This window comes from Adiantum capillus-veneris, chromosome 25 (assembly GCF_014529385.1).
Source record: "Adiantum capillus-veneris isolate H3 chromosome 25, ASM1452938v2, whole genome shotgun sequence".
In the NCBI taxonomy this organism is placed as follows: domain Eukaryota; kingdom Viridiplantae; phylum Streptophyta; class Polypodiopsida; order Polypodiales; family Pteridaceae; genus Adiantum; species Adiantum capillus-veneris.
The window spans coordinates 60004078-60031934 of NC_140955.1; the positions used below are offsets into that span (position 1 = coordinate 60004078).

At 46.2% G+C, this 27857-nt stretch overlaps 2 protein-coding genes across 3 annotated transcripts in view; one reads left to right on the plus strand and one right to left on the minus strand.

The window, feature by feature from the left end:
• Positions 1 to 333: 333 nt before the first annotated feature.
• LOC147424964 (uncharacterized) lies at positions 334 to 1956 on the plus strand. The gene has a single exon (XM_086500234.1). It carries the CDS (start codon positions 373 to 375, stop codon positions 1024 to 1026), a length of 654 nt encoding a protein of 217 aa, XP_086356360.1. The 5' UTR covers positions 334 to 372; the 3' UTR covers positions 1027 to 1956.
• Positions 1957 to 5959: 4003 nt separating this feature from the next.
• Positions 5960 to 27857, minus strand: part of LOC147424965 (uncharacterized) — a 131913-nt gene continuing 110015 nt past the window's right edge. For both annotated transcript variants that reach the window (XM_086499514.1, XM_086499515.1), the window contains 2 exons: positions 6563 to 6641; positions 5960 to 6458 (listed from right to left, as the gene is read on the minus strand). In XM_086499514.1, coding sequence (XP_086355640.1) covers positions 6345 to 6458; positions 6563 to 6641 — 193 coding nt within the window. In that variant the 3' untranslated portion in view covers positions 5960 to 6344. The remainder of the gene's footprint in view (positions 6459 to 6562; positions 6642 to 27857) is intronic.

Here is a 27857-nt window from a genome sequence, read left to right on the forward strand (position 1 = left end):
AGTACGCGAAACATGGTTGTTGTTGCTAACTGTTTTTGCTTCTTCTTTGCTCTTATGTTTGCCACATTGAAGTTGAAGCCTCTAGCCACGCTAAACGAAGAGGAATTTTGACGCAAACGAAAGTTTTGAACTCAAGACAGGTTAAGAGGGAATGTGTGTGAAATGAAGAATGGGGACGAGAGAGAGAGAGAGAGAGAGAGAGCGAGAGAGAACGCAAGTCAACACTACGAAAGAGTTGTTCTACGTTAAAACTGCACGCGTCAAGAGTGGAAAAATGGGATTGGGAGAGAGAATCGGGCAAGAGCGGAGAAATTGTCAACAGAACGGGAGAGGAGGGTATAAATCAAGAAGAGCTGCTGATTTTTTTCTGCGATGAGAGCAATGGGAAACGCGTTGGTATGTTTACCGCACAACAGGCCGGCTACGTCTACTGCAGCATCATCACCAGGTGTAAGGCTGGTGAACGGGGTGACGGGGCAAGTGCAGCATGTGCACGAGACCGGTCTCAAGGTAGCAGAGGTCATGCTCGACAACCTCTCCTCCTTTGTCATGCCCCTTCATGGCCAGGCGCCTCCCTCCTCCTTCGCTGCCCTCCCAGCCGACCACGAGCTGCAGCAGGGGGGCCTCTACTTGCTTCTGCCCATGCACAAGCTCCACAAGCGCGCCTCCCTGCAGGACCTCTCCTTCTTTGCTCGCCTAGCAGAGGTCGGTGGCGTCAGAACGGCCGCTGACCTCTCTTCTTCCATCCTGACCAGAAGGGTGGCCAGCTTCTCTACTTCCGGCATTCCTTCAGAGGCAGCCGGCCTCTCTGCGCCATTTACCCCTCCTCGGCTCCTCTTCGACCCATCACCCCCCTCCACCCCCCGCTGCCGCTCTTGGAAGCCCACCCTCCACACCATCTCCGAGGGCCCCCATTCCGCAGCTCCTCCTCCTGCCTTTGCTAAGCAGCTCACCCGCCTCTTGTCCAAAGGTAACCTCCACCGTCACCATCTTCTTCATAGCGGCGTGCAGATTCCTACTTGTTAATTCCAAATGGCTATATATGCAGTACTGGCTGGAACCCTTCCTTTGTATACATACTCTCATCATCATGTAGTCCATCATTTAGCACACCTGTTTAACTAGCTCAAAAACTTGTAATTGTATGCTCATGTTTCCTTTAGAGGCCTTTCTCCCCTCAATTGTGTCCAACATCAGGTTCTAGCAAAGGTTGGCCATCCTCCAAATGCGCTAGCAAAGGAAGAAGGGGAGGATTTTTTTTCTTTTTTTGTGTGGGTTTTTTTTTTGGGGTGTGTCTGTGTGTGTGTGTGTGTGTGTGTGTGTGTGTGTGTGTACATGTTAACATTCCATACAACAAGCGTTAAAGGCCGGATGTAGAAGCCCCATATCTGTAGATCTCCCATGAATACCTTCCATATCATGTGCATTCTACGCAAATATTGAAACCCACATCTGTAGGTTTTTCATGAATTTATAACACCGTCATTTCTAGTCCGATGTGTGTACATGTTTTTGATTGGTAACTTTGTATATGTTAAAAATGCATAACACATGGAGCTACATTACCCCTTGTGTTGAACTCAGTTATTGTATTTACATATTTGCAAGCACACTTGTTAAACAAGCTCAAAAACTTTCCATTATATCCTTATGTTCTTCAACACTATGTTGTGGATTGAGTGTCCCAATCTTTGGCAAAACTTTAATGAGCTTCTCATTGGCTCCATACGGGGACCTTAGTAGCTTGTGAGTGTCTCGGCTCGTCCATTGGTCGACCCCAATTCCCAACAAAAGTGTATCAATGTTGCAAATAGAATGCTTTGGTTTGTAACATTGCCTTCACTTTATTTCGGTTGAGGCTGCTTGTGCATACCCTCCTTTTAGTTCCTTGCTTGATTTTGAAGCACACCCATGTAACCTATTACTGCATGCATTAAAAGAGAGGATAGATTGTTCAATTTAACATCAACTAAGTGCCTATTCCAATATCCAAGTTTCATTAATCTTATTTTCTTATAAAATTAACCTGACGAATTAGGGTTATACCTCATATACTACGTTTATCCTTCACCTTATCACATGCATGCACAAATTTGGACGGATGATTCCGAGAAATGTGATCAACAATTAGACTATAAAAGTTTCATCATGGTTGACATCATCATGTCGGGGGATCAAGGAAGCATGGTTTTGACTCCTAGATAATATTGATGCCTAAAACTTATATATGCACCATCATTCAATGCATAAGAAAGATCAAGGAGATAGGTTATTCAATGTACTCTCGAAAAATCAAGGCAATTTCATTGGATTATATATTTGACTTCAACAATCAAGCATATTATTGTTTTAGGAGTCTCAATGCAATAAATTATTAGAATTTCAGTACATTTAACCTTCCGCCAAAACAATAATTGGATGGTTGAGCTTTTGCCATACCTAACTTTAGTACATATCTTACCTCATCATATGTTCCCTATTGCTACATGCATAAACAACAAAGCAAAGCATAGCAATACAATGGAGATACACTCCTGCTCAGAACAACGAGCTTAACTTCCCTTTTCAAGAGTTCCGATTTATCCTACAGGTTAAACTAGAAATGATAAGGCATTAAACAGAGTTTGAATTGCATTTGAGAAATTATTGTTTGCTTTTGGCAATAGCATATGGAGTTGGAATTGGTTGGTAGATAAATCAAAGTAGCAAAAGTCCTATATTAAAAAAACATTTTGCCATAATGAAATAATCACAAAAAAAACTCCATATTGATAAAACCCTATGGAATTAAAAGCAGAAGAGTAGTAAGATTATGAAAAACTTAAGGATTCATTGAAGTGAGTGTAGGGAAGAGAGGACACGCGCATTCTCCAAAGAATGGTCCCATAGATAGAGGGGCATCCCTAATAGATATATGCACATCAAGGTGGCCAGTAGAGGCACATAATGCTAATGTTGAAGAACAATAACAATGTGACCATCTCCCTCAAATTGAATGTCCTATGCTCTAATGCCTCGCAAGGCTCTACTATTCAATCCAATTAGCTACAAATAAATCTAAGAAATGTTTGTACAAATGTTGGTTAGGGTGCAAGCATAGTGGGCTCATTGCCCCAAACATGAAAGCAACAAGTCTTCTATAAACCCCAAAGTGGAATCCTTGATTGTGTGGAAAAGACCACCTCAAATGGTTGCAATAGCAAATCCCAAATAGGGGTGGGCTCAACACTCTACGGTACCTTGCATGCATCAAAAATCAAATAGCATGAAAATAGAATTCAAATTTGTCTCAATTAAAGAGACCAAGCAAACCACATTACAGATGAGATACAGTGTGCATGCCAGACCATGTGAGCCTATCAACAAATCCATAAAAAGTGTCGTAACAACATGATACGCGTGAATAGATTCCAAGCCCCAATGCATGGGGAAAGTTGTGACAAACCTCATGGGATATCTTGGTATATTCCACACATTTTTCCTACTCGCTCTCTTTTCAAAAAGTCAAGAATCCCCCTACTCCCCCTTTGCTGCACCACCACCCTCTCCACGACACCTTCTCCCATTGTGCAATAGCCCCTAACTAACACTCCTCGTGCTCGTCTTGCAACAACTCTTGACTAACACTGTTGTCATAAATTCCTCCTACCCGGCATCCATTCTCTCAACACACACACACACACACAAAGAGAGAGAGAGAGAGAGAGAGAGAGAGAGAGAGAGAGAGAGCATACATCACAAAAGTGAGAGCTATGTGCGGAGAAAGAAATAGAGAGACCAAAATCCCTTGCATGGCAATCTCATGGCGTTGCTCTTTCCAGTTAAAACATTCGCTTCGCGTACGCACAAATGAAATGAAATGATATATTAACATCTTCAAAAGGCCAAAATGACCTATTAGACCAAGCCGTTACAACGTAGCGAAGCTGATACCATGTCCGAAATAAAAAAGAACTGAAGCAAAATACAATGTGTAGTACAATGAAAGAAGGGGGGAAGATATGGTGGAGATCCATCCTCATTTGCACTCTGGACGTCGAGAGAGTATGGATCGAATCCTCTGCTGTAGTCTCCGTCGATGTTGTGTAGCTCCTCTCCTCAATCGCGGCTCTCTAGCTCCAATGCTCGGTCTATGAGAATGCCAATAGCGGTAGTATGAGTGCGGGCAGAGCTCTGCAATGGTGTCTGTTCCTCTGGGGTCCAATATCTAGTGTAAAGAAATGTATAATCTATCTCTGGGGTCATCTCTCTCCATCTCTCCTCAGTAAAGTGTCTCTGTGCCTATGTAACTCAAGTAGATACAATCCAAGACATCTCTGATCCTCGTAGCTCATGACCCTAGATAGAGGCCCAAAACCCTCTCTAAATAGACAATGAAAACGGCCTCGTATCTCATAGTACATTGTGCAATGACATATGTAATGTAGCTCTATCTCTGGCTCTAGATGACATAAGCGGCATATCCTGCTATCTCCCGGTATCCCTCTAAATCTGCCAGTCCAATCTCGAGAGAGAGAGAGAGGTATGGCAAGATCAACACATACTCTCCGCTTTCCAGAGACAGTTTTGGTCATGCATTTGGACCCTCAAGATCAGCCGAAAGATATGTTTTTTTGTCGTGGATGATAGCCCATGCGAGATTGCCTGTTGGTACTTGGCCAGCAGCCATAGGTCATGATCCGACTTGTAAGAGGTGCTTTAGAGCCCGAGTCTTTGAGGCACTCTTTCTGGGTTTGCCCTTTTACACAACCAGTATGGATGGCAGGAGGTTGTTTGTTGATTAAAATGGGCATCCATGATGGGTTTGTGACGTGGGGATAGTTGCATGGCTTTTGCAGTCTCACACCTTTTTTCAAGGCTTGCCGATAGATCCGGTCTTCCTGATTACTCCCTTGGGTTATAGACTGGCCACTATATAGATTATCCCAAAAGCAGGTCACCAACTGGATTTCTGCCATTGAGACAGTTTTCAACACAATATGCAACATCACGCTTTGGACCATGTGGAAGGCTCGATTGTGCCCACATTCTGGCCCCCAGTCCTCCCCTATGTCCACCATTTTGAAAAACATCTGAACAGAGGTGCTACATACAATTTGCAATCAATCGGATTCTTCAACCGACTCCACTCGGAACAGTATTGGCGCATCTTTCCTCACACATGGACATGGTCGTTGGTTGTTTTCCATCGGGATCAGGGTCACATTACATGGCATTATGCACCCCCACAATGGTTCGTTCTACATTCATCGTACAGATCACCTTGATGTTTACATAGCCTACACATTGTCGCTCCTCTTATGTACTTCCTCTGGGTTATAGGCCATTGAACACCTCTCTTATCTACACAGCATACAGCCCTTTTCTTGAGAGAGAGAAGAAGAAGAAGAAGAAGAAGAAGAAGAGAAGAGAATTTTTATGTCGTAGGAGACTATCCCAAGAGACCTCAAGGATCTATCTGACAAGAGTTGAACTCAAGACCTGTTATGAGAGAGAGAGAGAGAGAGAGAGAGAGAGAGTGTCAAAGAATACTGCAGTGTTCGAGTTTTTTTCAAAATCGTGCTCACCTACTACAGCCATGTTTGCAAGAGCCTGCTTCAAAGATAACAAGCTTGCCAATCCATTGATTTATGCACAAAGAGAAAAGTTGAAGCACATGAAGACTTTGCAGAAGACAAATCCCAATCCAAGTTCTTAGTTAAGCTTAAGATAATGGAAGACCCTCCCACATTGGTTATCCCAGTTTCCTTTTGTAACAGGTCTCGAGTTCAAGGCTCGGATAGATCTATGAGGTCTCTTGGACATTGATAGTTTTCTTCTTCTACGTCTTCTATCCTTGCAGAACACTCAATATAGCATACATTTACTGAAATATCCAGCTGCAAACCAAATACAGGCTCCTTAGATCTCTGATTTTAAATTGAGCCCATCCTTACATAGCAGTTCATTGAGCATCTGGATTTAATGCTGCATTTGTTCCTGATTCAACAAACTCGTGACATGCCCGAGAGAGAGAGAGAGAGAGAGAGAGAGAGAGAGAGAGAGAGAGAACCTTGAACATGCATCTTTGGCATTTCTCAGTAAATTGATTGTTACCATTTCGTAACTTCTTCCAACATTTTGCCACCTCAAGGGAATTATGTAGCAGAACCAATCATCCTTTTTGGGGTACAATTGAAATTTGAAAGATGGTGGTGGTATCGAACCTGGGTCGTAAACACCCGCACAGCCACTAGGTTATGACCCCATTGGCAAAGGATCACTCATCTTTGATGAATACCCCTTCTCAAAACTTCAACATTCTGATTGGAACTCGGTTGCTTCTAGAGATCTACGCCGCATGTTTAGTAATTTTCGCTGCCACCAGATTTCAAACCCTTCTGACAGGACTGCTTGCAATTCTTTGCCACAGTAGATATGCATTTCTTATACTTGAAAGATTGTGTGGGAGGAAATGCCTGTGTTTCCAGAAAACCATTTAATTAAGCCCTCCATTAGTGGTCATAAAGACACTAAGGTTCACAAGGACACTCGTAAAATATATCTATGATCAAGCACTTACCCTATCACAAGCTTTTCCTGCAGCCACTTGGCAAACCTGCTGGCAGAGATGGTACTTATCCAAATCAGAGGAGCCTCTCCTACATGAGCAAAAGATTTGCAAACCCAAGTCAACCTTTTGGTTGTTAGCATTGTGAAGATCAACATGACCATGCTGTTAGCATTGTGAAGGATCAACATGACCATGCCCAATGTTGAAACCAGCAGTGAAAACTTTTTGAGAGAGAGAGACGAAAGAAAGAAAGACATAGTAACATCTACAATAACCCAAATTCCAATGTGGCCTATGAGACAAGAAGCAGATCCATGTCTAATGCTCATCAGAAAATAAAATCAGAGCTGGAAATTAAAAGTGCTAAATTTCCAGAAGAGGGGGAGACCAGGTACACTCTCTCCTCAGGTCTCTAGATTAACCCATAAGGCGTCTGGTGGTGTGTCTCCAGTGTCTCGCTAGGATAGCTCTGATCTGACCATAATATGGGCCTCTCGGGCATCGCCCTGGTGGGCGCAGTCGTCGGGCTCGACAAAGTGCAGTAGCTCTATCGAGTGTGACTCGACGGCAGGGTGTAACATGTGTGGCAGAGTGGCTCTGTCGCTGTTGATATGGTGGCTGTGGAGTCTGATCTACTGAAGAAATCTGTCACTATTCTCTGTCTGGGTGCCTCTGGCGGAGGTGGTCTCCATTCTTGTAGTAGCGCTATGCGGCGTCTCTAGAGAGAGAGAGAGAAAGAAAGAAAGAAAGATTTTTTAACGTCCATAGGAGGCTGAAATCGGCCTATGAGACAAATCAAAGTACATGGGGTGGGTGTCCTCTGGATATCCTGTGAAGGATGAAAAGGTACAAAGCGAAAATAGCTATCCTGTGTAAGGACTGAGGGAGGAGGGAGGTGGACAAGGGTGGGGTTCTAAAAACAGGGGAGAGATGCAATCCTATATGCTGGGGTATATACAATCATGAAAGAAAAGCTATCATATCTCTAGCTCCATCCAGTCCCGTAATCAGGGTGTAAGACATGATGCATGGGTGAGTGAGGTGTGAACAATCCCCGTAGGATGGCGGCTGGATCTGCAAAAGCTCGGATGCGTCTCTCCTCTAGAGATCTGTAGTAGCGCTCCTGGATCTCCTGGATCTCTCTCTGGTGAAGTTGGGGTGCCCTACGCCCATGGGGACGTGGACGTCTGCGAGCTCGGACCTCCTCAGCCTGCTGTAGAGTCACTCCTCTTTGAGTAGTCTGGGATGGTGGTGCTATTGTGCCCCTCTGGAAGAAATCTGTAAGCTGTGTCTGGCGCTCGTCTCTCACGACTGATGATGTCGGAAGGAGAGAGTCTCGGTGCTGCTGTGCCTCTATGAGGAAGCGGCCGAAAAGTCGCTGGTCTCTGGACTGAAGAATCTAGTGTAAGGTGGGCTGATCTGCAAACAAAGTCGGATATCTGCCTCTGATCCCCTCATATGCTCTACATCTGCACAAAATGCTCCTCACTCTCAATGTCTGCTGTGCAAAGTCGGCATATCCTCTCTGCCCTGGGGACATGTGCAACTCTCCCTGCCTCAATCTCTAGCTGGTGTGATGATACTCTGAGCTGTCCAATGGCGACCCGTGCTCTATGTGGCATGTGGACATCCATGTATCTCGGTCTCTGGATGAAACTATCTGCTAGGATGGTCAGGAAGTGGTCTCTGTAGTATTGCCTCTTCGTAGGAAGAGGCTCTCTGGGTGTGATCCCTGTCTCTCGGATGTATAGCTGCCAGAGATCCTGTCTGAGAACTCGATTCCTCTCATGGTGTGAGAGGCGTATGTATGGGGAGTCAAGATCATACTGAAAAGGGGGCAAGTCTGTGATGTCCAAGCCATGGGATGTGAACCACTCTGTGACCTGTGAGTACCATGCTCTGGTGTCCCCCTCCTGATGTAGCTGTATCGATGCCTCGAAAGCTCTGCGTGTGAGTCTGTCTGGTGGAAGCTCTCGCATGCGCTAGATGAAGCAAACTGTCTGGAAGAGGGCGTCTACTAGCATCGGGGGTGCCGCTAGCTCTGCTCTGATGATGTCGTGTGGTACTGATGGTTTGCTAAGGAGCAAACGAGAGATCATAATGATCTGTGGGTGCTCTATCTGTGTCCAGAGAGATACTGAGAGTCCTGGTGCCCATACTGCGGCAGCGTACATCATGGCAGGTGTAACTAAAGTGTCAAAAAGCCACCCCTTGGTGCGGGGCTCCTGGAAGTGGGCCTGGTGGCATCTGCGCTCTAAGGTGGCCAGTGCTGCATATCCTCGTGTAAGCCGGTCTTTGGTTGCCTGGGTCATGGAAAATCTGCCCGTGGTGCCAGTGAAAGTCACCCCCAAATATACATATGAATCAACTACCTCAACCTCTCCACCTGCTACCATGAGCACTGCTCTACTCCGGACTGTCCTGGAGGTGTGGAAAATCATGACCTTGGTCTTGCCAAGGTTCACTGTGAGCCCTCGATGTGTGCAGAAATCATCCAAGGCGTGTAGGTGGCTCTGTAGTCCCTCCTGTGTCTCAGAAACTAGAATAATATCATCTGCATAGAGCATAATATGGACTAGTGGACCTGCCAAGTCGGAGCCCGCCCCGCCTGCTCGTAGGATGTAATCTGCTATCTCGTCGATGTAGAGGCCAAATAGGGTCGGGGAGAGGGGGCATCCTTGCTTCACACCAATGGTGCTAGCAATGGGGTCCAATACTCCACCTGGGCACCACACTCTACCTATGACCTGTGCATACAAAGAATGAATGGCCCATATCATCTCAGATGGTATCTGTAGTTCCTGGAGACGCTGAAAGAGTCTCCTCTAGGGATGGTGTCAAAAGCCTTGCGGAAATCCACAAAGCAGCAGTAGAGTCGTCTCTTCCGTGCTTTCGCTCCGTCGATCAGGCAGCGAAGCATGAAGATGTGATCGATGGTCGAGAAAGTGCGTCAAAACCCTGCCTGTTCTGGTGCACGTAGCCCTGATGCCTCTGTGTATATGCTGAGCTCTACCTCAAGAACTGCCCCATATAGTTTGGCCAATGTGTGGCCAATCATGATAGTCCTGTAGTTCCCTGGGTCCAAGGTGTCGCCAGATTTGTGGATCGGCACACTGGTGTGCATGGTCCACTCCTCTGGTAGTCCCTCAACCAAAGCGCGGTTGAAGAGACGTGCTATCAAGGGGGAGAGGGTAGGGTGTCTACTACATAGATGAGGTGCTCGCTCTGTAGTCTAGTGTGGTCTGCTGAGCGGCCATGTTGGAGGCGTCGAATAGCCCTCTTCACCATACTAGATGTGAAGAAAGTCGAGGTGGTAGGTCGAGGGTCGGGTGGCTCCGGGATCAATGGCTGCCCAGGTATCTGGTATAGGCGCTCGGCGTAATCATGCCAGATCTGAGGATCCTCCAGGGGGGTGGTAGGACGTGGCTCTCTGAGAATCCTCCATGCGGCGCAGTCTGTACTCATGAGAAGGTGGTATAGCTCAAGCTCTTGTGCCTCTTCGAAGGCCCGCCGTTTACGACGTGTGATGGCCTTCATCTGTCGCCGGACCTCGCTCTCAGTGATCTCCTCCAAGGCTCGTCGAGCCCGTAGCTGCTTGTATAGATCCCTACACTCCTCGTCGTACCACCGGTTCTTGGGCATCGTCCCAGAGGGTGGAGGTCTACCAATGTGGGTAGTATGTGGAAAGCAGCTGAGGGCTGAGGTGTGTAGAATTGCGGAAAGCTGGCTAGTGAGTGTAGAGAGTGGTGTATCTAGGTTGAGAGTGTAGATCCCCTCGTAGACATGCGATGAGTAAACTCTGGCTAGCTCATGTGTGAAATGTATGGTGGTGTGAGTGTGGGTGGTGTGTGAGATGGGTGAGCTAGTGAAAGAGAGGGCAAGATATGCATGGTCAGCCCCAATAGGTAGTGGTGGGATGGTGAAGGATGTGAGTAGGTGAGCTGCCTCTTTGAAGCCGATGATGTAGTCCACTGTACTGCCGCCGCTGGGTACTGATGGTGGTATGCAAGTCAGGCCTCCAGATGATGGCCATTGCGCCATCCCGTTGTAGATAACGAGACGGTGCTGTGATCCCAAGCGAAGTAGATGTCGCCCGTACGATGTCGGTGTGGTGGTGTCTCTGGAAAACCTCTCTGCCTCTGTGTTCTCCATGGTGGAGAGTAGCTCTGGGTCGTCAAAGTCGAGATGTCACACTGTCTACTCTGTGTCCTGGCGTTGAAGTCACCCGTGAGGAAAACTTCTCCAAGCCTGGAGTATTCCATGATCTCCTCCCCGAGACATGCATATGGTGAAAGTGTATCATCCTCCTCCTCTCCTTCCTGCGTATGAGCCTCATCTGTCTCTCCTCCGCCTGTCTGTGCAAATCTAGAACCACTGGGTGCAAAGTAGCAAATGGCAATGTAGAGAATGTGTTCATCAGAGAGCTCAATCCGCACCCACATGTAGCGTGCTCCTGGGTCACGGGCTACTATCCGTATCCTGCTATGGAGTAAGCGACGGTAGAGGACTGCTACTCCGCCAGATCCTCTAGTGGTGTTGTGCCGTGTGCACTTCCTGTGTGTAGATTCCCACTGATAATCCTGTACTCGGGGTAGACCTCTCTCTGAGCTCTCATGTGTCTCTGTGAGTAGAATGACGTCTCTGTCATGCATCACCTCCTCCAATCTCCCTGGGTGTGTCCACAGAGAGCCGTTGCAGTTCCAAACTGCCATGTGTATCTCCTCATATAGTGTCCCATAGGCCGCGAGTCCCTATGCTACGGCCTTGCCATCGATGATGACCCGGCCGTCGCGATAGAAGGCTCGTTTTCCTTCATTGCGTGCTTGTTGGATCCGGGGCATGCATGCTCTTCTATGCTCCACTTGCATTTTTGTGAGAAGAGAGAGAGAGAGAGAAAGAGAGAGATTAACATCTACAAAAGGCCAATGTGGCCTGTGAGACAAGTACCAAACTACATACTGTCTAATGTCATCTCATCAGAAAAAAAACTGAATAATAACTAAAGGTAATAGCTAGAGACTAGGAGTGCCAAATTTCTAAAAGAAGGGGAGACGTGCTACTATCTCTCTTCAAGTTTCTAGATCAGCCCATGAGCTTGGCTATGAGGTGGGCCATGGTTGTCCTACTAAGGCGTCTGGTGATGTGTCTCCGGTGTCTCACTAAGATAGCTCTAATCTGACCCTAATATGGGCCTCCTGGGCATTGCCCTGGTGGGCGTGTCATCGGGCTCAGCAGAGTGCGGTGGCTCTATTGAGTGTGACTCCACAGCAGGGTGTGTAAGGTGTGCGGCGGAGTGGGAGAAAGAGAATAAAACTGAGAGAGAGAGGTGCAATAGACAAAGAGAGACAGAGAGGTTCTGTGAGTGATAGAGAGAGAAAGAAGACTTAACACTTGATGGGGTCCCAAACCCCCCTCCAAGGGCCCCCCACTTTATTGGTAGAGTGGTATTTGCTTTAGATCGCACAAATGCTAATACAATGGATCTAGATGCTCAGATGCTCATGAAATCATGCAATGGATGCTTGGATCTGAGAGGCTAAGGGCTGCAATCTGAAAACGCTACCGCTGATCTGGCTTGGATCTGCAAACTTCACGAGGCTATGGCTGAAAACTACGAGGCTGATATGCTGATGTAAAAACGCTAGAGCTGAAATCTGATGTCCGAGGCTGAAGTTACCAACATTAGTGTATATGTTGGAATGCTGATGGATCTGCTCACTGTAGATGGAAAAACGCTGGTAAAGCTGCTGGGGATGGAAAACGCCAAGAGGTTGAACTTGCTGGAGAAGGTGGAAAACGCCAGAGTCCTGCTGAGGTGTTGGGCGCTGGCTACCCATGGGATGGTACTGTATTGAATGCTCAAGTGGTAACCCAACGGGTCAGGCTGATCTGCTGATGTAAAAATGCTAGGGCTGAAATCTGATGTCTGAGGCTGAAGTTACTAACATTAGTGTATATGCTGGAATGCTGATGGATCTGGCGACTGTAGATGGAAAAACACTGGTGAGGAAAGCTGCTGGGGATGGAAAAACGCCAGGAGGCTGAGCTTGCTGGAGAAGGTGGAAAACGCTAGAGTGCTGCTGAGGTGCTGGGCGCTGGCTACCCATGGGATGGTATTGTACTGAATGCTCAAGAGGTAACCCAAGGGGTCACTTATACAGTGCAGATTGAGGTAGGTCGAGCAAAGCCCAGAATGATATCCTATGACTAAAAATGATAAAGGACACTTATTCATAAATAAAGACTTATTAATAAGGTTGCTTTACCTACTTATAAGTACCTAGGCCAGATACTAATGTACTAAATGCAGACACCGGCGGTGATTATGTGCAATTCGAGGGTATGCAACTAGCTAAAGTACCTAGACATGCATGTCTCGCGAACAGGCTCACAAAGGTGCCAAAACACTTCCTAGGTTGTCCTAAACCCTAGAGGTAGGAGTTACAACTCCTCCACATGCACATAGGGTTAGATGTGCCCTTGCAACCGCCCCCCTTTTAAGGTGAGGTACTTGTTAGAGTTCATGCATCTCTATGTATTCCTCCAATCGGTCCCAGCTTCTCCAAGGGAAAGGTGTTAGGAAGTGAGGACTGTTTTGTGGCTGTGCCTACCCAGTGTGAGGTAGGTTTCTCATGTTGGGTTGTGTCCAGCCATGTTTAGCTCGGGTTTTGGCTTGGTTCCATGGCCATGTAGTCTTCTGCACCCCCTAGGAATTTTTTCCCTACTTCCCGAGGACCCTATGTGCCACTTCCTCAATTTTCCCCAATTTGAGATATTTACCAGGTCGTGAAGATATAGGGCTGGGTCGGGCATGTTGAGGCAGGCCATATATTGGCGGGGGGGGGGGGGGGGGGGGGGGGGGGGGGGGCGGGCTATCAAAGGCATGCAGTTCAGCCCCAGTGGGCAACCCTTTGAGGCCAGCAGCCCAGCGTTTTTGGGCAGCCTTCCATACCAGCGTTTTTGGGCGCCAAGCCATCTTTGGCATTTTTGGCCTATGCAAAGGGCAGCAGATGCAGCGCTTGGCAATCACCTCTACAATGCAATGCTTTCTCACGACGGCCTCCCGCAGGCCTTGTGATCATGTAGTGGCAGGGATTCTCATCCAAGATCCAGATCCTCATCTAGATCGTGCCCGAGGAGGTGCACCACATCTATGCTCTCGGAGCATGTAGGAGGTGATACCCATGTCGAGGTCGTGTCAATGGTCTCATGTGCAGAGTAGTTGGCAGTGTTAGTAGCAATTGCAATTGTAAGCACCTTGGGTCTATCCATTGGGCATGTCAGTTCTATGCCAGACCACCCTTGGTCACTTGTATGAGCACATTGTTATCAACATGGAGAGCCTTTTCAAGATCTCTCTCTCTCTCTCTCTCATTCTCAGATGTCCTGTCTCTTTCTACCTCAGAGATCTCTCTTCTCCACAGGTGTGCCTTGTTCATGTGTTTGGCATTGTCTTGTCTTCATTGCATCTTCTGCTACCACCTTTGACATAGTATCAGAGCCTTAGGTGTCACGACCACCTCGGAGGCTCAAATTTGGCTGATCCGGTATTGTTTCGGACATGATTGAGAAAGAAGAAGCTTGCTGATTTTTCCTGATTTTCTCCAGGTTTGCGACAGATTTGGTTATGTGGAGGCCTTGGATTCTCGTCTACGACTTCCTTGCCTTTATCCTTGATTACCCCGACCTCTCTTCACCGAGGGGAACCCGATGTGTAGCAGTGTTGGATTGCTTTGCTTTTCCCAGATGTGTAGCATGTTGTCGTGCCTTCCCGCAAGGGGAGCAAGCATGTGGTTGTTGGATTTAGAGGGGGAGCTATTCATTTCCAGCTTCTTCTTCAGAGAGAAGTGTTTGGACAGCACGAGGATCTTCTTCTTCACTTCTCGAGGAGGTTTCTATGGCTTTGTTTTCTTCGAGGAGATGAATTTGTTGTGCCTTTTGCAAATGCACATCTTTCTTGGAATTGTCGATGGAGTTTCCTATCCGATGCGTAGCAGGTTGATGATTCGGTTGCACCTTTGTACCAAATTGTGGATTATGGATGACAAAGGGGGAACTTTTCCCTTCTTGAAACAAAGGATGTTCTTTGATTCTCCCTTGTCCATCTAAGGATGGAAGTTCCACTTCTGGCTTCAATTGACTCTTGTTTATCCGGTATGCACGAGTTCAAGTGCATGTTCCAGTGCATGTGTTGAGTTGGCTTCGACAGGTAGAGGGAGATACTTTTCTCTCCAGAACCACTTCTTGTTTGATCATCTGACTTCCTTATATGAGGTTTAGAGGTGGAGCATGTGGTGCCAGACCCTTAGCCGACAATGACAACAACTGAAGGAGTTTTTGGATGGAGTGTGGACTTCTCCTTTCTCTATGTTCTCTCCTTCCTGATGGTAGTGTGGCCCTACAGATTTGGTTAGTTCTTCGCGCTCTTGTGAGCTTGTCAATACGAGTTGTGGGACAGTTTACGATCCTTGTGAGCTAGTATACACTAGTTTTGGGCCAGGTTTACAACCATTTTTGGGCAGTTTTCTTGATGATCGAGATCACTTTTCTTGATGATTGACAACAGATTGATCGAGATCCGATCGAGATCCTTTGCATGACAGGTTTGCACGTAGTGTCGATTGTTTGTGGGGATATCTAGTTCCTACTTCCGCAGTCAGCAACAAGTGGATGCTTCTTCCATACATCCCTACGGAGAGCTCCAACCTTGGTGTGCATATCTTGTCACAACTGTCTAGTATAGCAGGTTCTTCCCTTACAGTTTTTTGCCCAGCTTTCTGGCATCTTACAGATGAGCCCCAACATTCTTCACGGGCTTGTTCCCCAAGCCGGTGGAAGACTTGAAAGGTCCTCACTTGAGAATCATGTTTGCCAAAGGGGTCTAGAAAGAACCTAGCTACTCAAGCAAACTCCCTGAGATTGAACCAAATGTCCGCCACATCTTTGCATCTCCCAAGATCAACCTTGTAGGCACAATCCAATACAATATTCCATACTGCAATGTGCATTCAAACTCGAAAGAGCACAGATACTCCCACTGTTGTAGCTTGCTTCCTTAGAATCTTCAACAAAAAATTGTCCTTTGTACTTGTGCTGAGGAGAACATACCCACAACTGAACTGTGAAATCAATATTCAATACACAACATAACTCCAATACTCTAAAGGAGAGTAAAGGATATTCTTAGGAGTCCGAGTTTACCGATGGTGTGATTCTCTTTAAGTCTCAAGTTCCATGAGATTCAATTTTTTGCTATTCAATACAGAGGAAGTAGTTTTACTCCAGGTTGTCTCAGATTTCTTTCTGGTGGTCCTCATTCTCTTTTCCCAGGATTGAGCGAGAGGGGGACTTCCTATCTTGCGGGGAGTTCTCAGCTTTGGAGCTTTCAGTGACAGTGTTTGCTCTCTTCCAACATGGGTTGAGAAAGTTGTTACCTCAGAGCGTACTTTTGAGAATACTTCTCTTTCAAAGGGGGCTTCCCGATTATTATCTTGGGTTGACTTTTGGTGCTCCATTCACCAGAGTACCATGCACGATGTCTTCGAGTCCTTGATTTCCCTTGCCTATTTCTTGTGGCTTTGGATGGTGTGCTTCAGCCCACAATGCAATTAGTATCTTGACAGATGTTCTTCTTTAGCGATTTCAGTAGTTGCCTCATCTTTCGGATTTGTGGTGTGACGGTTGCTCTTCCCAATGCATCTAAGCAGAAGTTCCCATGCCTCGTCTTCCAGATTGATCCCTAGAGGCTGTACCATTCATGACACACCTACTTTCCTTATCCTTAGACTCACATGTTATCTAGTACAACTGGATAGTGGTCCTTTCGGACTGGGAACCAGTTACAGTTAGCCATAGCATTCTTCACAATGGGGAGATAGTCTTCTTGGTTCTCCCAAATTTATTTCCAGGTTCCCCATGTATATTATGTTTTTTTTGGAATCGCCTATCCTTTGGCTGCAGAGACTGTTGGAGAGTTATGACAGCTATCCATGGATGTGGAGTCAGCTTGGGAGTCAGTTTGTGCACACTACTTTCATACAGTTCTTGTGGTTCCTGTGCAGCAGACAGGATTCACAGTCTATATGGTGGCTTTCTATAGCACCTTGTTCTTCTTTTGTAGAGCTTGGGTGCAGGGTCTCTCGATCTTGCCGCGTTAGCTGCAGCCTCAATATTGATATGTGTTCTTTTTCTATTGGATGTTCTTTCTTGATTTACTCTGAGAGCGGGGTCATATTCTCTCGGGTGGTGCTCCAGACAGATAAAGATCAATAGAAGTTTTTACTCTTGGTTCCAACGAAGTTCCTTTAGATACAGTTTGTAGTTCATCACTTTATATGGTGGTTGGTGCAATTATTTGGTTCTTCGTCATCGGACATATAATTCCTTGGTAGCCTCGATTGTCCCTTTCCTTGGACTTCCCGTAGCAGCTTGGAGATTTTGGCATGTGGTATATGACCGGAGGTGCAGGTTTCTGACTCTTTCTTCAAGGGTGGAGCACTTTAGAGATCCGGATACTAGTACTTTTTGCCTTTACCCTCAGTTTTGATGCATTCTCTTGGAGCCATCAACAATAGTACCTTCTGCAGATGCAAGTTGTGACTTGTGAGTTGGTTGGCTTGAGGAGATGCTTGATAGAGCTAGATTTTCTTTCAACAGACAACATTGTACTTCCCGAACGTCTTTTGGAGGTAGTGGTTGGATGGTACGATGGCCACATATTATTCGACCTCGGACTTCAGTAGCAGATACCCTCTCTTTCAAGTTGCAGATACTCCTCCAGCTTCGTGGCCTGATTTTCTTTCTAGGAGCTAAGAGGGGGTGCTAGAGTTCAGGCATCTCTATGGATTCGTCCAGTCCGTCCATGTTTCTCTCAAGGACAGGTGTTAGAAAGTGAGGGTTGCTTTGTGGTTGTGCCCGGCTAGTGTGAGTTTCTCATCTCGCGTTCACTTCCTCTATTTTCCCCATTTTGGGATATTTACCAGGTCGTGGAGATATAGGGCTGGGTCGAGCAGGCTAAGGCAGGCCATATATAAGCAGGAGGGAGTGGGGGAGGGGAGGGGGGGCTATTAGAGGCATGCAACTCAGCCCCAGTGGGCAGCCCTTTGAGACCAGCAACCGGTGGGCAGGAGGGGGAAGCCCAACGTTTTTGGGCAACCTGTAACAAACGCGACACAACATAGATTCACTTTAAAACAATTCACAAAAGACGACATGGCCCATCGTAGTTCCGTGCCAAGAGGTATTGGCCCCAAAGACTGGCGCCCCTTTCGGTATTTCTTTTTATATTAATCCGTGTGCAAAGTACAAGGGAGTCTGCGGGAACTCAAACTCAAACTCTGCATCCAGATGCTCTGAGTAATGAGGCCCCACAAACTAATTTATTGTTACAAGGGATGCCCAAAAGCAGAGCCCCAAAATCTCAAACTCAAAAGCTTCAACTCAAAAGCTTTATGCCCAAAAGCTGGCCAGCGTAATTTGTGAAAGTCGTACGGACTGCCATGTCATCAACCCAGCGCGTTTTATGAAAATTTGTCAGCACAATTTGTGGGGTTCCGTACAGTTGGCCACGTCAGCTGCCACAGCCTGTCGGGCGTTTTCCGTGCTGTTGCCACGTCGGCAGTGTGTGTGTGTATCCGAAGAGGCTACCACGTCACCAGTTTGTGACATGCCCCCCTCTTGAAAGAAATGTAATCACCCTTGATTACGCCTACAAAACAGAGAGAGGCCATAAACTGTCTTAGTAGACACTGACTGTTAGTGCTGACGCATTAGACACAACACATCTAGCACTAGTACAAATCGACAGTCACATCACCGGACATCACAAAACATCACTTGACATCGTAGGACATCACATGACAAATCCCAAATTCATTCCAAATCTCAGACCATGATTAACAACAACGTATTTAGTAATCGCATCTAGATCCATTTTGGACCTCACGGATGCCCAATTAACTAATCCTTATTGCAATCATGTCTATAGAGATTTATGAGACCGAAATGTTGCGGTCATTTCATCTTTCACTTTCTGCACTCAACAAGTCAAGTACAAATCAATCATTTTCATTTTCGGGAATTCCAGTTATAAAGTCATACAGCAAAATACTACTCAGCCCGTTAGTATCCTTGAAACCCAAAGGGGACATCAGTGACTCTATTCAAAATCGGGGTAATCCGTTGACAAAGGAGCGGAGTGACTCCCCTCTTGTGCAAACCCGTTGCACTAGATTCACCCTTGCAAAATCTGAGGAGTGTCTGCTAGGTCCTTCTCCTCCATCCACTTCGCATCCAATGCAGGATAGTTCTTGAACTTAACCAAGAACCGCCTAATCACTTTACCTTTTATCTTTCTATCCTTGTGTGCCAATATCTGTCCTGGAACGAGTATCTCCTCGCTTTCCTCCACTTCGGGTTGCTCATATGGCTCCTCATCTTCGGGCACATCGCCTTTAAAAGGCTTCACTAGACTCACATGAAAAGCATTGTGAATCTTCCTTCAGTCTAAAGAAGACATCATTTATCTATTCTTTTATTTGGAAACGGCCATAGTATCTCATGCTAAGCTTTGGAAAAGCCACTCCTTTTCCTTTTTCTTTCTTAGATGTGCCTTCTCAAAACGTAAAAGCACCCAATCGTCTTTCTTTAATTTCAAATCGCGACGATGTCGATTTGCTGCCTTCTTGTGTCTTTCTTGAGATTTCGCTAAAGCCTCCCAAACCTTGGCAAATGCAGTGTCCAAGTCCCTCGTGTACTGGTCGGTTTAAAAAAATTTACCTTTTGTGCTAAGGAGGGGTGGAACCTTCGGAGCACCTTCAATGATTTCAAATGGCGCCTTCCCCGTCGAAGAGTGGATCGTGTTATTGTAGGCAAATTCCACCGAGGACAAAAAAATTTCCCATTGAGTCTTCTGATAAAAAATGTAAGACTTCAATAAATCTAGTACAATTGAATTTCCAAACTCACATTGCCCATTTGTTTGCGGTGGATAGATGACGAGAATTGTAACCGTGTGCCAATGTTCTCCCAAATAGCCTTCCTAAACAAACTCGTGAACCAGGGATCTCTGTCAGAAACTATTGTCTCAGGCATGCCATGTAATCTAAAAATCAGAGCAATGAACACTCTTGCTAAATGTTGCTAAATGATCAGGCTTGACTGTTTTCTTCACTGGAATGAAGTGAGCTTGCTTGCTAATTCTGTCGATGACATTCCAAACGCTATCATGCCCACTCTGTGTCTTCGGGAGATCAAAAATGAAATCCATAGCAATACTTTCCCAGGGGCGGGTGGGAATGGGTAAAGGCTGTAACAATCCCTGTGCTTTATGCCTATCAAACTTGACCTCTTGGCATACCAAGCAACTGCGTACAAAGTCGTCCATATCCTTCTTGAGTCTTGACCAAAAAAAGTAACGCTCTACATCTTTCAAGGTGGTGTCGATGCTGTGGTGACCCGTAAAAGGTAGACAATGGCACTCAATCAAAACCTTTTCCCTCAACGGCCGTGTAACGCACAACATCGTTTTCTTCATCAAGTAGCCATCCCGTATGGAATATCTTGCTACTACCTCCCCATTCTGTATTCGAGTGAATACATCCAAAAAATCGAGATCTGTGGCGTACTGATCAACCATGTCCTCGAAGCTTCTATGATGAATCGCGAAAATAGCCAAGACTAGCGGCTTCGGAGACAAAGCATTTGCCACCAAGTTCTTTTGTCCTTGAACATGGACAATTTGGAAGTGAAATTGTGACAAGATGTTAGCCCACCGCATCTACTTTTCCGAAAGCTGCTTCTGTGATAAGAAGTAGCGTAAACTCTGATGATCATTGAAGACTGTGAAATCGGCTCCGAGTAAGTAATGTCGCCACTGAGTAAGAGGATGGATCACTGCCAAGACCTCTTTCTAATAGATCTGTGCTGTCAATTTTGGCCTTGAAAACAATCGGCTTTCATAGGCAATCACATGCCTTTCTTGCATTAAGACCGCTCCCAAACTACGACCACAAGCATCACAATATACTTCGAATGACTTTTGCAAATCCGGAAAAGTCAATACTGGTCCAATAGTCAATTTATCTTTCAGTGTCTAAAGGGACTCCTTTCTGTGTCAGAATGTGCAAAGGGAAAGCTACCTCTGCAAACTTTCGAATAACCGCTGGTAGTAAGAACACAAACCCAAGAAGCTTCTAGCTTCATGAACATTCTTCAAAACGGGCCAATCACGTACAGTCTCAATCTTGGCCGGTACTCTTGCTGCTGAGACGATGTGTCCCAAAAAGTGTATCTCTGACAAGAGAAATTCACTCTTTTTGGCATTTATAACTAACTTGTGATCTCGCAATGCCTGAAAGACCTGTAGCAAATGGTGTCTATGTTCTGCTTCATCCTTGGAGAAGACTACAATGTTATCAAAGAAAGTGCCAACAAATGATCTATACTCTCTAAAAATCCTATTCATCATTCGGTTGAGAGTCGTTGGAGCATTGCTAAGGCCAGAAGGCATCACCAAAAATTCATACAAGCCGAAGCTCGTCCGAAAGGCTGTTTTGTAGACATCTCCCGGAGCGATTCGGATTTGATGGTATTCGCGTTTCAAATCAATCTTGCTAAAATAAGAGAATCTCCGAAGTCGGTCAAGAATATCATCGATCCTTGGAATCATAAATCTATTCTTGATGGTCATTTTATTGAGAGCTCTACACATTCTCCAAGATCTGTCTTTCTTTAATACCAACAACACCGGAGAGCAGTAGGGTGAAGTACTCGGTTGGATAAGACCCTTTTCCAGATTCCAGAAGGTCTTTCCCTTGGTTCATGGTCTCTTCATTCTGGGCTCGTGAGTGTGGAGAAAATCTTGGCATTCTTTATCAAGTTCAGACATGTTCGTTCTATGTTCATCATTTAACCCTCAAGTAGATCAAGTAAACATAGACAGTGGATTTCATTAATTTCCAAATGGCCGAAGCCGATACAATAGAGACAGACTCGTCCTTCAGTTTTACATCAAGTATAATTGTTCGGCCCTTTTCGTTCGTCAGAGTGGCTTTTTTGCCTGATAATCGACCATGGGATTGTTCTTATGGTACCAAGGGACTCCTAAGAGGACGTCACAACCTTCCAAGGGCATTATGTAAAAGTCCTTGTGCACCAATACCCCTGACAATGCAACCGAAGTTTGCCAATGACACGTATCATGGCTATGTCCCGTCCAAGTACCGCTAGAACTGCCTCTGCTGGTGGTCCCATCCTGTCGGGTGTAATCTCGAGCCGTACCGCCAATTCAGGTGAAATGAGGTTGGCCTTGGCTCCTCCATCGAAGAAAATCAGGGCTTCTTGATCTTTCACTTTGCCCCAAGCTTGGCAAAGTTCTGTACTTTCATCAATCAAGCTTGGGTCAATACCCATGCAATATGGTACGAGCCCTGCTTTCATCTTGCCTTTTCTGCCACGTTCCTCTATTGCTCTCGAACTCTCTGGCCTGTCTTCACTTTGTTCTTGCAGTGTCTTTTTGGGGCGAAATCTCGGTTTCTTTGCCTTTTTCTTGCCCTTTCCGAAGCTTTTCTTTTTGCTTCGCTTTTTGCCTTTTCTGTCCTCCTCACTCTAAGTCAGAAGAGCTAGAAGAACTGTTAGAAGAAGAAGAAGAATAAGAAGAGGTGGGTAGTCCTTCAAATCGTACACGCTTCTTCTGCTTTCTTGCAGATGCAAAAGAAGATTGATGGCCCAAATATCCATGGTAGTCAGTCCCCTTCTTGCGCTTTTTGGATTGATTATTTGTGCGCGTCCAAAAGCCTAATGATCTGTGTCTGAACCACCTCCTGTAATTCTTGCTCTGTAAACATCCTCGGAGAAGGAGGTTTCTTAATTTCCGGTTTAATGGGTGGTTTTGTGGCTTTCTGACATTGGCTACGCACTTCTGCGATGGATTGCTGAGACAAAAAATTTGCAAACAGAGGATCCTTCGCAAATTTAATCATCTGCATTGTGCACTCGTCAACTTGTTGTTGACGTTTCATCTCTTGAAGTTCGTACTGAGTAGGCCGAGGTGGCCCGTACTCTTCCTCTGTTAAGTCATCAAAATCTTCTTCGTGATCTCCTCCCACATTAGCAAATGCAAAAGAAGTTGACTAATTCTTGTTGGAATTGATAAGTGTCGCAAGAAAAGGATCAAATTTCCTGGTAGAAGAGAAATCGGCCACGCTCTGATACCACTGTAACAAACTTGGACACCACAAGTCTAGATTCTACCGCGACACAGCAGAGATTCACTTTAAAATAGTTCACAAAAGATGACACGGCCCGGCGTAGTTCCATGCCAAGAGGTATTGGCCCCAAAGATTGGCACCCTTTCGGTATTTCTTTTTATATTAATTTGTGCAAAGTACAAGGGATTTTGTAGAAACTCACACTCAGACTCTGCGTCCAGATGCTCTGAGTAATGAGGCCCTCACAGACTAATTTATTGGTACACGGGATGCCCAAAAGCAGAGCCCCAAAATCTCAAAAGCTTTATGCCCAAAAGCTAGCCAACGTAATTTGCAGAAATCGTACGGACTGCCACGTCATCAACCAAGCACGTTTTATGAAAATCTGATTTGCGGGGCTATACAGTTGCCCACGTCAATTGTCGAGTCAGCCTATCAACGGGTTTTCCAGGTTGCTGCCACATCATTAGGGTGTGTGTGTGTATCCAAGGAGCCTGCCACGTCACCAGTTTGTGAAACAACCTCCCATACCTGCGTTCTTGGGTAGCAGACAATCAACCATCTTTGGTGTTTTTGGCCTATGCAAAGGGCAACACATACAGCTCTTGGTGATCACCTCTATGGTGTAGTGCTTTCTCACGGTGGCCTCCCACAGGCCTTGTGATCATGCAATGGCAGGGTATCTCATTCAAGATCCAGATCCTCATCTAGGTCTTGCCAGAGGAGCTACACCAACAACTTCTGGTAATCTATGATGTAATCTTCGTCCACCTACACTACTTCGTGGGTTCCGCAATCCTTGAACTTCACAAAGTGGTACCGTGCTTGCTTCTTTGAGCGGTGCTGAAATCGATGCAGTACAATCTGCTCCAGCTCCATGACTTCAGCTTCGTCTACAATCTCAGGTTCATCTTCTTTAAGAATCTCCTTTGGGGGGTTTTAGGTTGTGCATTGACCATGAATCAGGTAACCGCAATTTCATAGACACATCATTTATCTTTTTAATGACTGAAAAACGACCATACATCCTAACAGATAGCTTTGGAAACTTCTTTCCTACTTGTTTAAGCCTTTGCTTCATGATTCTAAGATACACCCAATTCCCTTCCTTGATAGTAATCCAAACGATTCTTGTTAGCTTGCCTTGAATAAGATTCATGAGCCTTGCTTAGCCAAAGCTTCACACCCTTAGTAATCTCATCCAAGGACTAGCTCTCAACATGAGACTCATTAAGACCATTAGAAACTTAGGGCACACTACTTTGCTCATGCATGCCACTAACAAAAGATATAGGTTCCTTTGTCACGTGACACATCCCAACCCTATGTGTCTGTGGACAAGCTACACCACAGCAGGGTTCAGTCAGTCCAATCAGTCTAGATTTAGCAGTGATCTGGCACTTTTGTGAGTCTATTGGTAGACCGTGCATGCCCAGTCACTGAGTGTAGATGCATATCCTCTAGTTGCACACAACATGATCATCAGTATTCCCTTCAGAATCCATCAGGATTTAGTCAAGGGAATTTTCCAGTACATTTAGCCTATTTTCCCTATTTTTGGTATTTTCACTTATTATTTTTAAGCGACTTTCCAACAAAAGTAGGTAGGGCAATTTCGCTAAGTTAATATATAAGCAAACCCAAGTTAGCACTTTCTGGCAGAAGAGGCAGAAGGAGCTTCCCGCTCAACAGGCAACTTCTCAGCACAACCCATCAAGGACCATCAAGACCCCTTGGCGTTTTTGGATTTCCCAGCCTCGCCTACCCTCAGATCTGGCGCTTCCTTCCATTGCAGGATCGCCACCATCACCAGCATCACCTAGCCATTGCAGATTCCCTCCCATAGCAAGAAACCCCCATTTGCTAGCGTTTTTCAATCTCAGCCTTCCAGCGTTTTGGAGTTCAACAAAGCCTGCAGATTTTCAGCACTTTGACAGCGTTTTTGATAGCAGAACCTCAGCGTTTTCAGCATTTAAATCAGCAGAAAAACGCAGCCTTCAACAGCAGATCCCAGCGTTTTAGGCAACATTTTACATCCAGGACAGCAGCGAGGAAATTCAGACTAAGACTCCTGCAGACTACAGCGTTTTGGGTACAAAACTCAGCCCTAAAAACACAGCCACACCTGCGTTTTTCAGCCTATGAAAACAGCCCCAACAGTTTGCAGATTTCAGCCCTAATTCGCACAGATCTCAGCCTCTAAGTCATCGCCATCGTCGCCATCGTCTTCATCGGCATAGTCCACGATTGCATCAGTCCATTGGATCCACATTGTACCACTTTTGTGTAATCATAAAGTAGACCACTATCGCCGACGAGAGTGGGGCCTTCGGAGGAGGGTTTTACGTCGTCTCTGGTGTCGTATCTCTCTTCTCTCTCTATCTCTCAGTCTCATACACTTGCATGCACATTGTACATTCACTTTGTTCGTGATCATAGCACTTTCCAAGAACAAAAGAAACCTTGAGCACAGTCCGGAGCACTCATCTTGAGCAAAGCGCAAACAATCATTCCGTTGCACCTAACATTCGTATCAGAGCTTTGGCAGTGTTCTGTATCACTCAAGGAAAGAACCACAAGAATTTTTTTTTGCTTGTTGCGGTCGCACGAACCCAAGTTCGCTTGGGCGTGTTGATTCCTAATGGTGTTTTTGAAGAGTGACAACAATCCCAGGAAAGAAGGGCTTGTCCAGCTTCCCCTTGTCTCTTTTCACTCATTGAGAGCGGACCGTGCACTTGGCGGCCGGCCAATCGACGTAAGGTGGGAAAAAGCAACCTTGCTGTGAGCGCAAGGCCGCCAAGGGGTGCGTCCGCGGAAAAGAGTAGAACTCCGGTGAAGAGAAGATCCTTCTCCAACGCGGTTTGCAAGCGAAAGAAAACCCTCAAGAACCAAGACCCCCAAGAACCCAAGTTCCTCATGAACTTAAGAACCCACACGAACCCACAAGAACCCAAGATTTTAGTGGATGGTCATCACTCGAAGCGGAATGGATACTTCGCTTGGAGGTGATGAGCATGAGAGAGGCGAAGAAGAATTTTCCCCACAAAGAGGTTTTTCCGATCCTCCCCCTTTTCCATCTACGACAAGGATTGGGCTAACTCCTAGGGAGGAGTTGGACCAAGAAAGCGAAGCAGAAAGAAAAGCCTACGAAGAAGACATGGCAACCATAGAGCGCCAGTACCAGTACCAAGAAAGAATGGCAACCATAGCGCGTAAGAGCGAGCAAGCACGCTTGGAAGCCAAAGCAAGAGAAGCAGAATTTGATCGAGCGAACAAAGCAAGACAAGTAGAATTTGATCGCGAGAACAAAGCCCTCAAAGAAAAGAGCGACCACCACAACAAAGAGTGTTGGCGACTCCATTCTCAAATTCAGGCACAGATGAAAGAGATTTGGGGAAAGGAGATTGTCTCAGTCTCTTCTTCTCCAAAGGCATGATGATGATTTGAATGACGATGACAAGCATGATGATTTGATTGACAATGATAAGCATGCTGATTTGAATGATAATGATGAGCATGATGATTTGAATGCCAATGATTTGCATGATAATGATGAGCATGATGATTTGCATGACCAAGATGTGATTTCTCACAAGTGTAGCGCGGATAATGTGTCGTGCTCTCTACAGTGTGGGTGCCCCTCGCTGCAATGTGCGCGACAATCTCACTCAAACAAATGGAAACTCTCTCAACAGAATGGAACACAGGAACAATGGATAACAACAACAAAGACACAACAGTGGACCAGAACATGCGGACTCGACTAGCTCAAAGAACCATGTACAGACTCAAGCGTGGCAGCACACTCAGCTCCAGCCCAGGACTCACAGGTACAAAATGGGGTGTCGAGGCTCAGATGTGCAGGGATGGTGAAGCAGTGCTCAGTGTAAGACCCGCTACCTAGACGACGAACCGACCATCTATATAAGATAACGATAATGACCCAACGGCTACTACTCATAGATACAATCATACAGAGCCACCATAGGCCCATAAATGTCAACCAGCTAAGTGTGACCTGGCCACATGTCCACTAGGCCACCATCCGTATCCCTGCCACGTGTCACTGCCTAGAGTGTCCGTCCAGTGTGAACAGACCAGACCAACTGTACTAGCTGTAACTGTGTCCTGTGAAAGTGACACTGCAGCCTGCTACAGGTTGCCCGCCACAAGACTGGTCACCATCTCGGTGAGCCAAAGCTGAATGAACTGCAAAAGTAACTATATGTACAATGAAAGGTGGGGTAAGAGCACAGTCTTGTCACCCAAGGGAAAGTGTCGTCGCCACAACTGCTCCAGAAGTATCCGGATCGGGAGGAGCCATCAGATCGATTGTGTAACTATGCGGTTGCTGTACCGTGCTCTGCATAACCTGGTTTCCTATGGTTGTAGCAGCCATCTGCTGCACAGTGGATGGAAGCACATGCCCTGAAGTGAACTCCGGACGCCTAGTAACACATCCATGACGGTGTGCACCAGCAACACCGTCACAGCAAGGAACACTCTGGCTCTGTATGTGTGGCATCTGGACCTGAGACCCCTGCTTAGTGAAGTACTGGAACTGGGGCTGTGGGTAGTGTCCCATGAACTGTTGAGAGGGCTGAGAGGGACCTGCTGGCGCTGCAAAGCCTGCTGGATTCTGGACCTGTATCCCTGGCCCAGTCCATCCATATCCCACAGGGGCCTGGGTAGGCCTGTTATCATACATAAGCATTTCTTGAAATCCCTGTACCTGTGCTTTTAGGTCATCAATAATCCTCGACTTTATCTTCAATGCCTGCTGTAGTGCAAAAATCGTTGCATCTCGATCTGCGATGGCACTCTCGGCAACTTGCAGAGATCCCTCCATAGCTGCGTATGTGGCGGAGTGATGCTGGTGGGTTGCAGCTAGCTGCTCCGCGCCTAGCTCGATGGTGGCAATAGCAGCTCTAGAGTCCTGAAGTAACTTCTCTGAAAGCTGAAACAGAGAAGTGGAGTCGGTCCTACCTGAAGATCCCTCGGATGGATGTGATGCTGGAGGGTGCAGATGTGGCACATCCGGCGAGCTAGAAGTAGGTACACTTAAGGTAGTAGGTGTCTCGGAGATTGTTGTTGTA

Bases quoted from the DNA above. Each gene is read 5' to 3' on its own strand.
- LOC147424964 (XM_086500234.1), top strand. From the start codon at position 373: ATGAGAGCAATGGGAAACGCGTTGGTATGTTTACCGCACAACAGGCCG.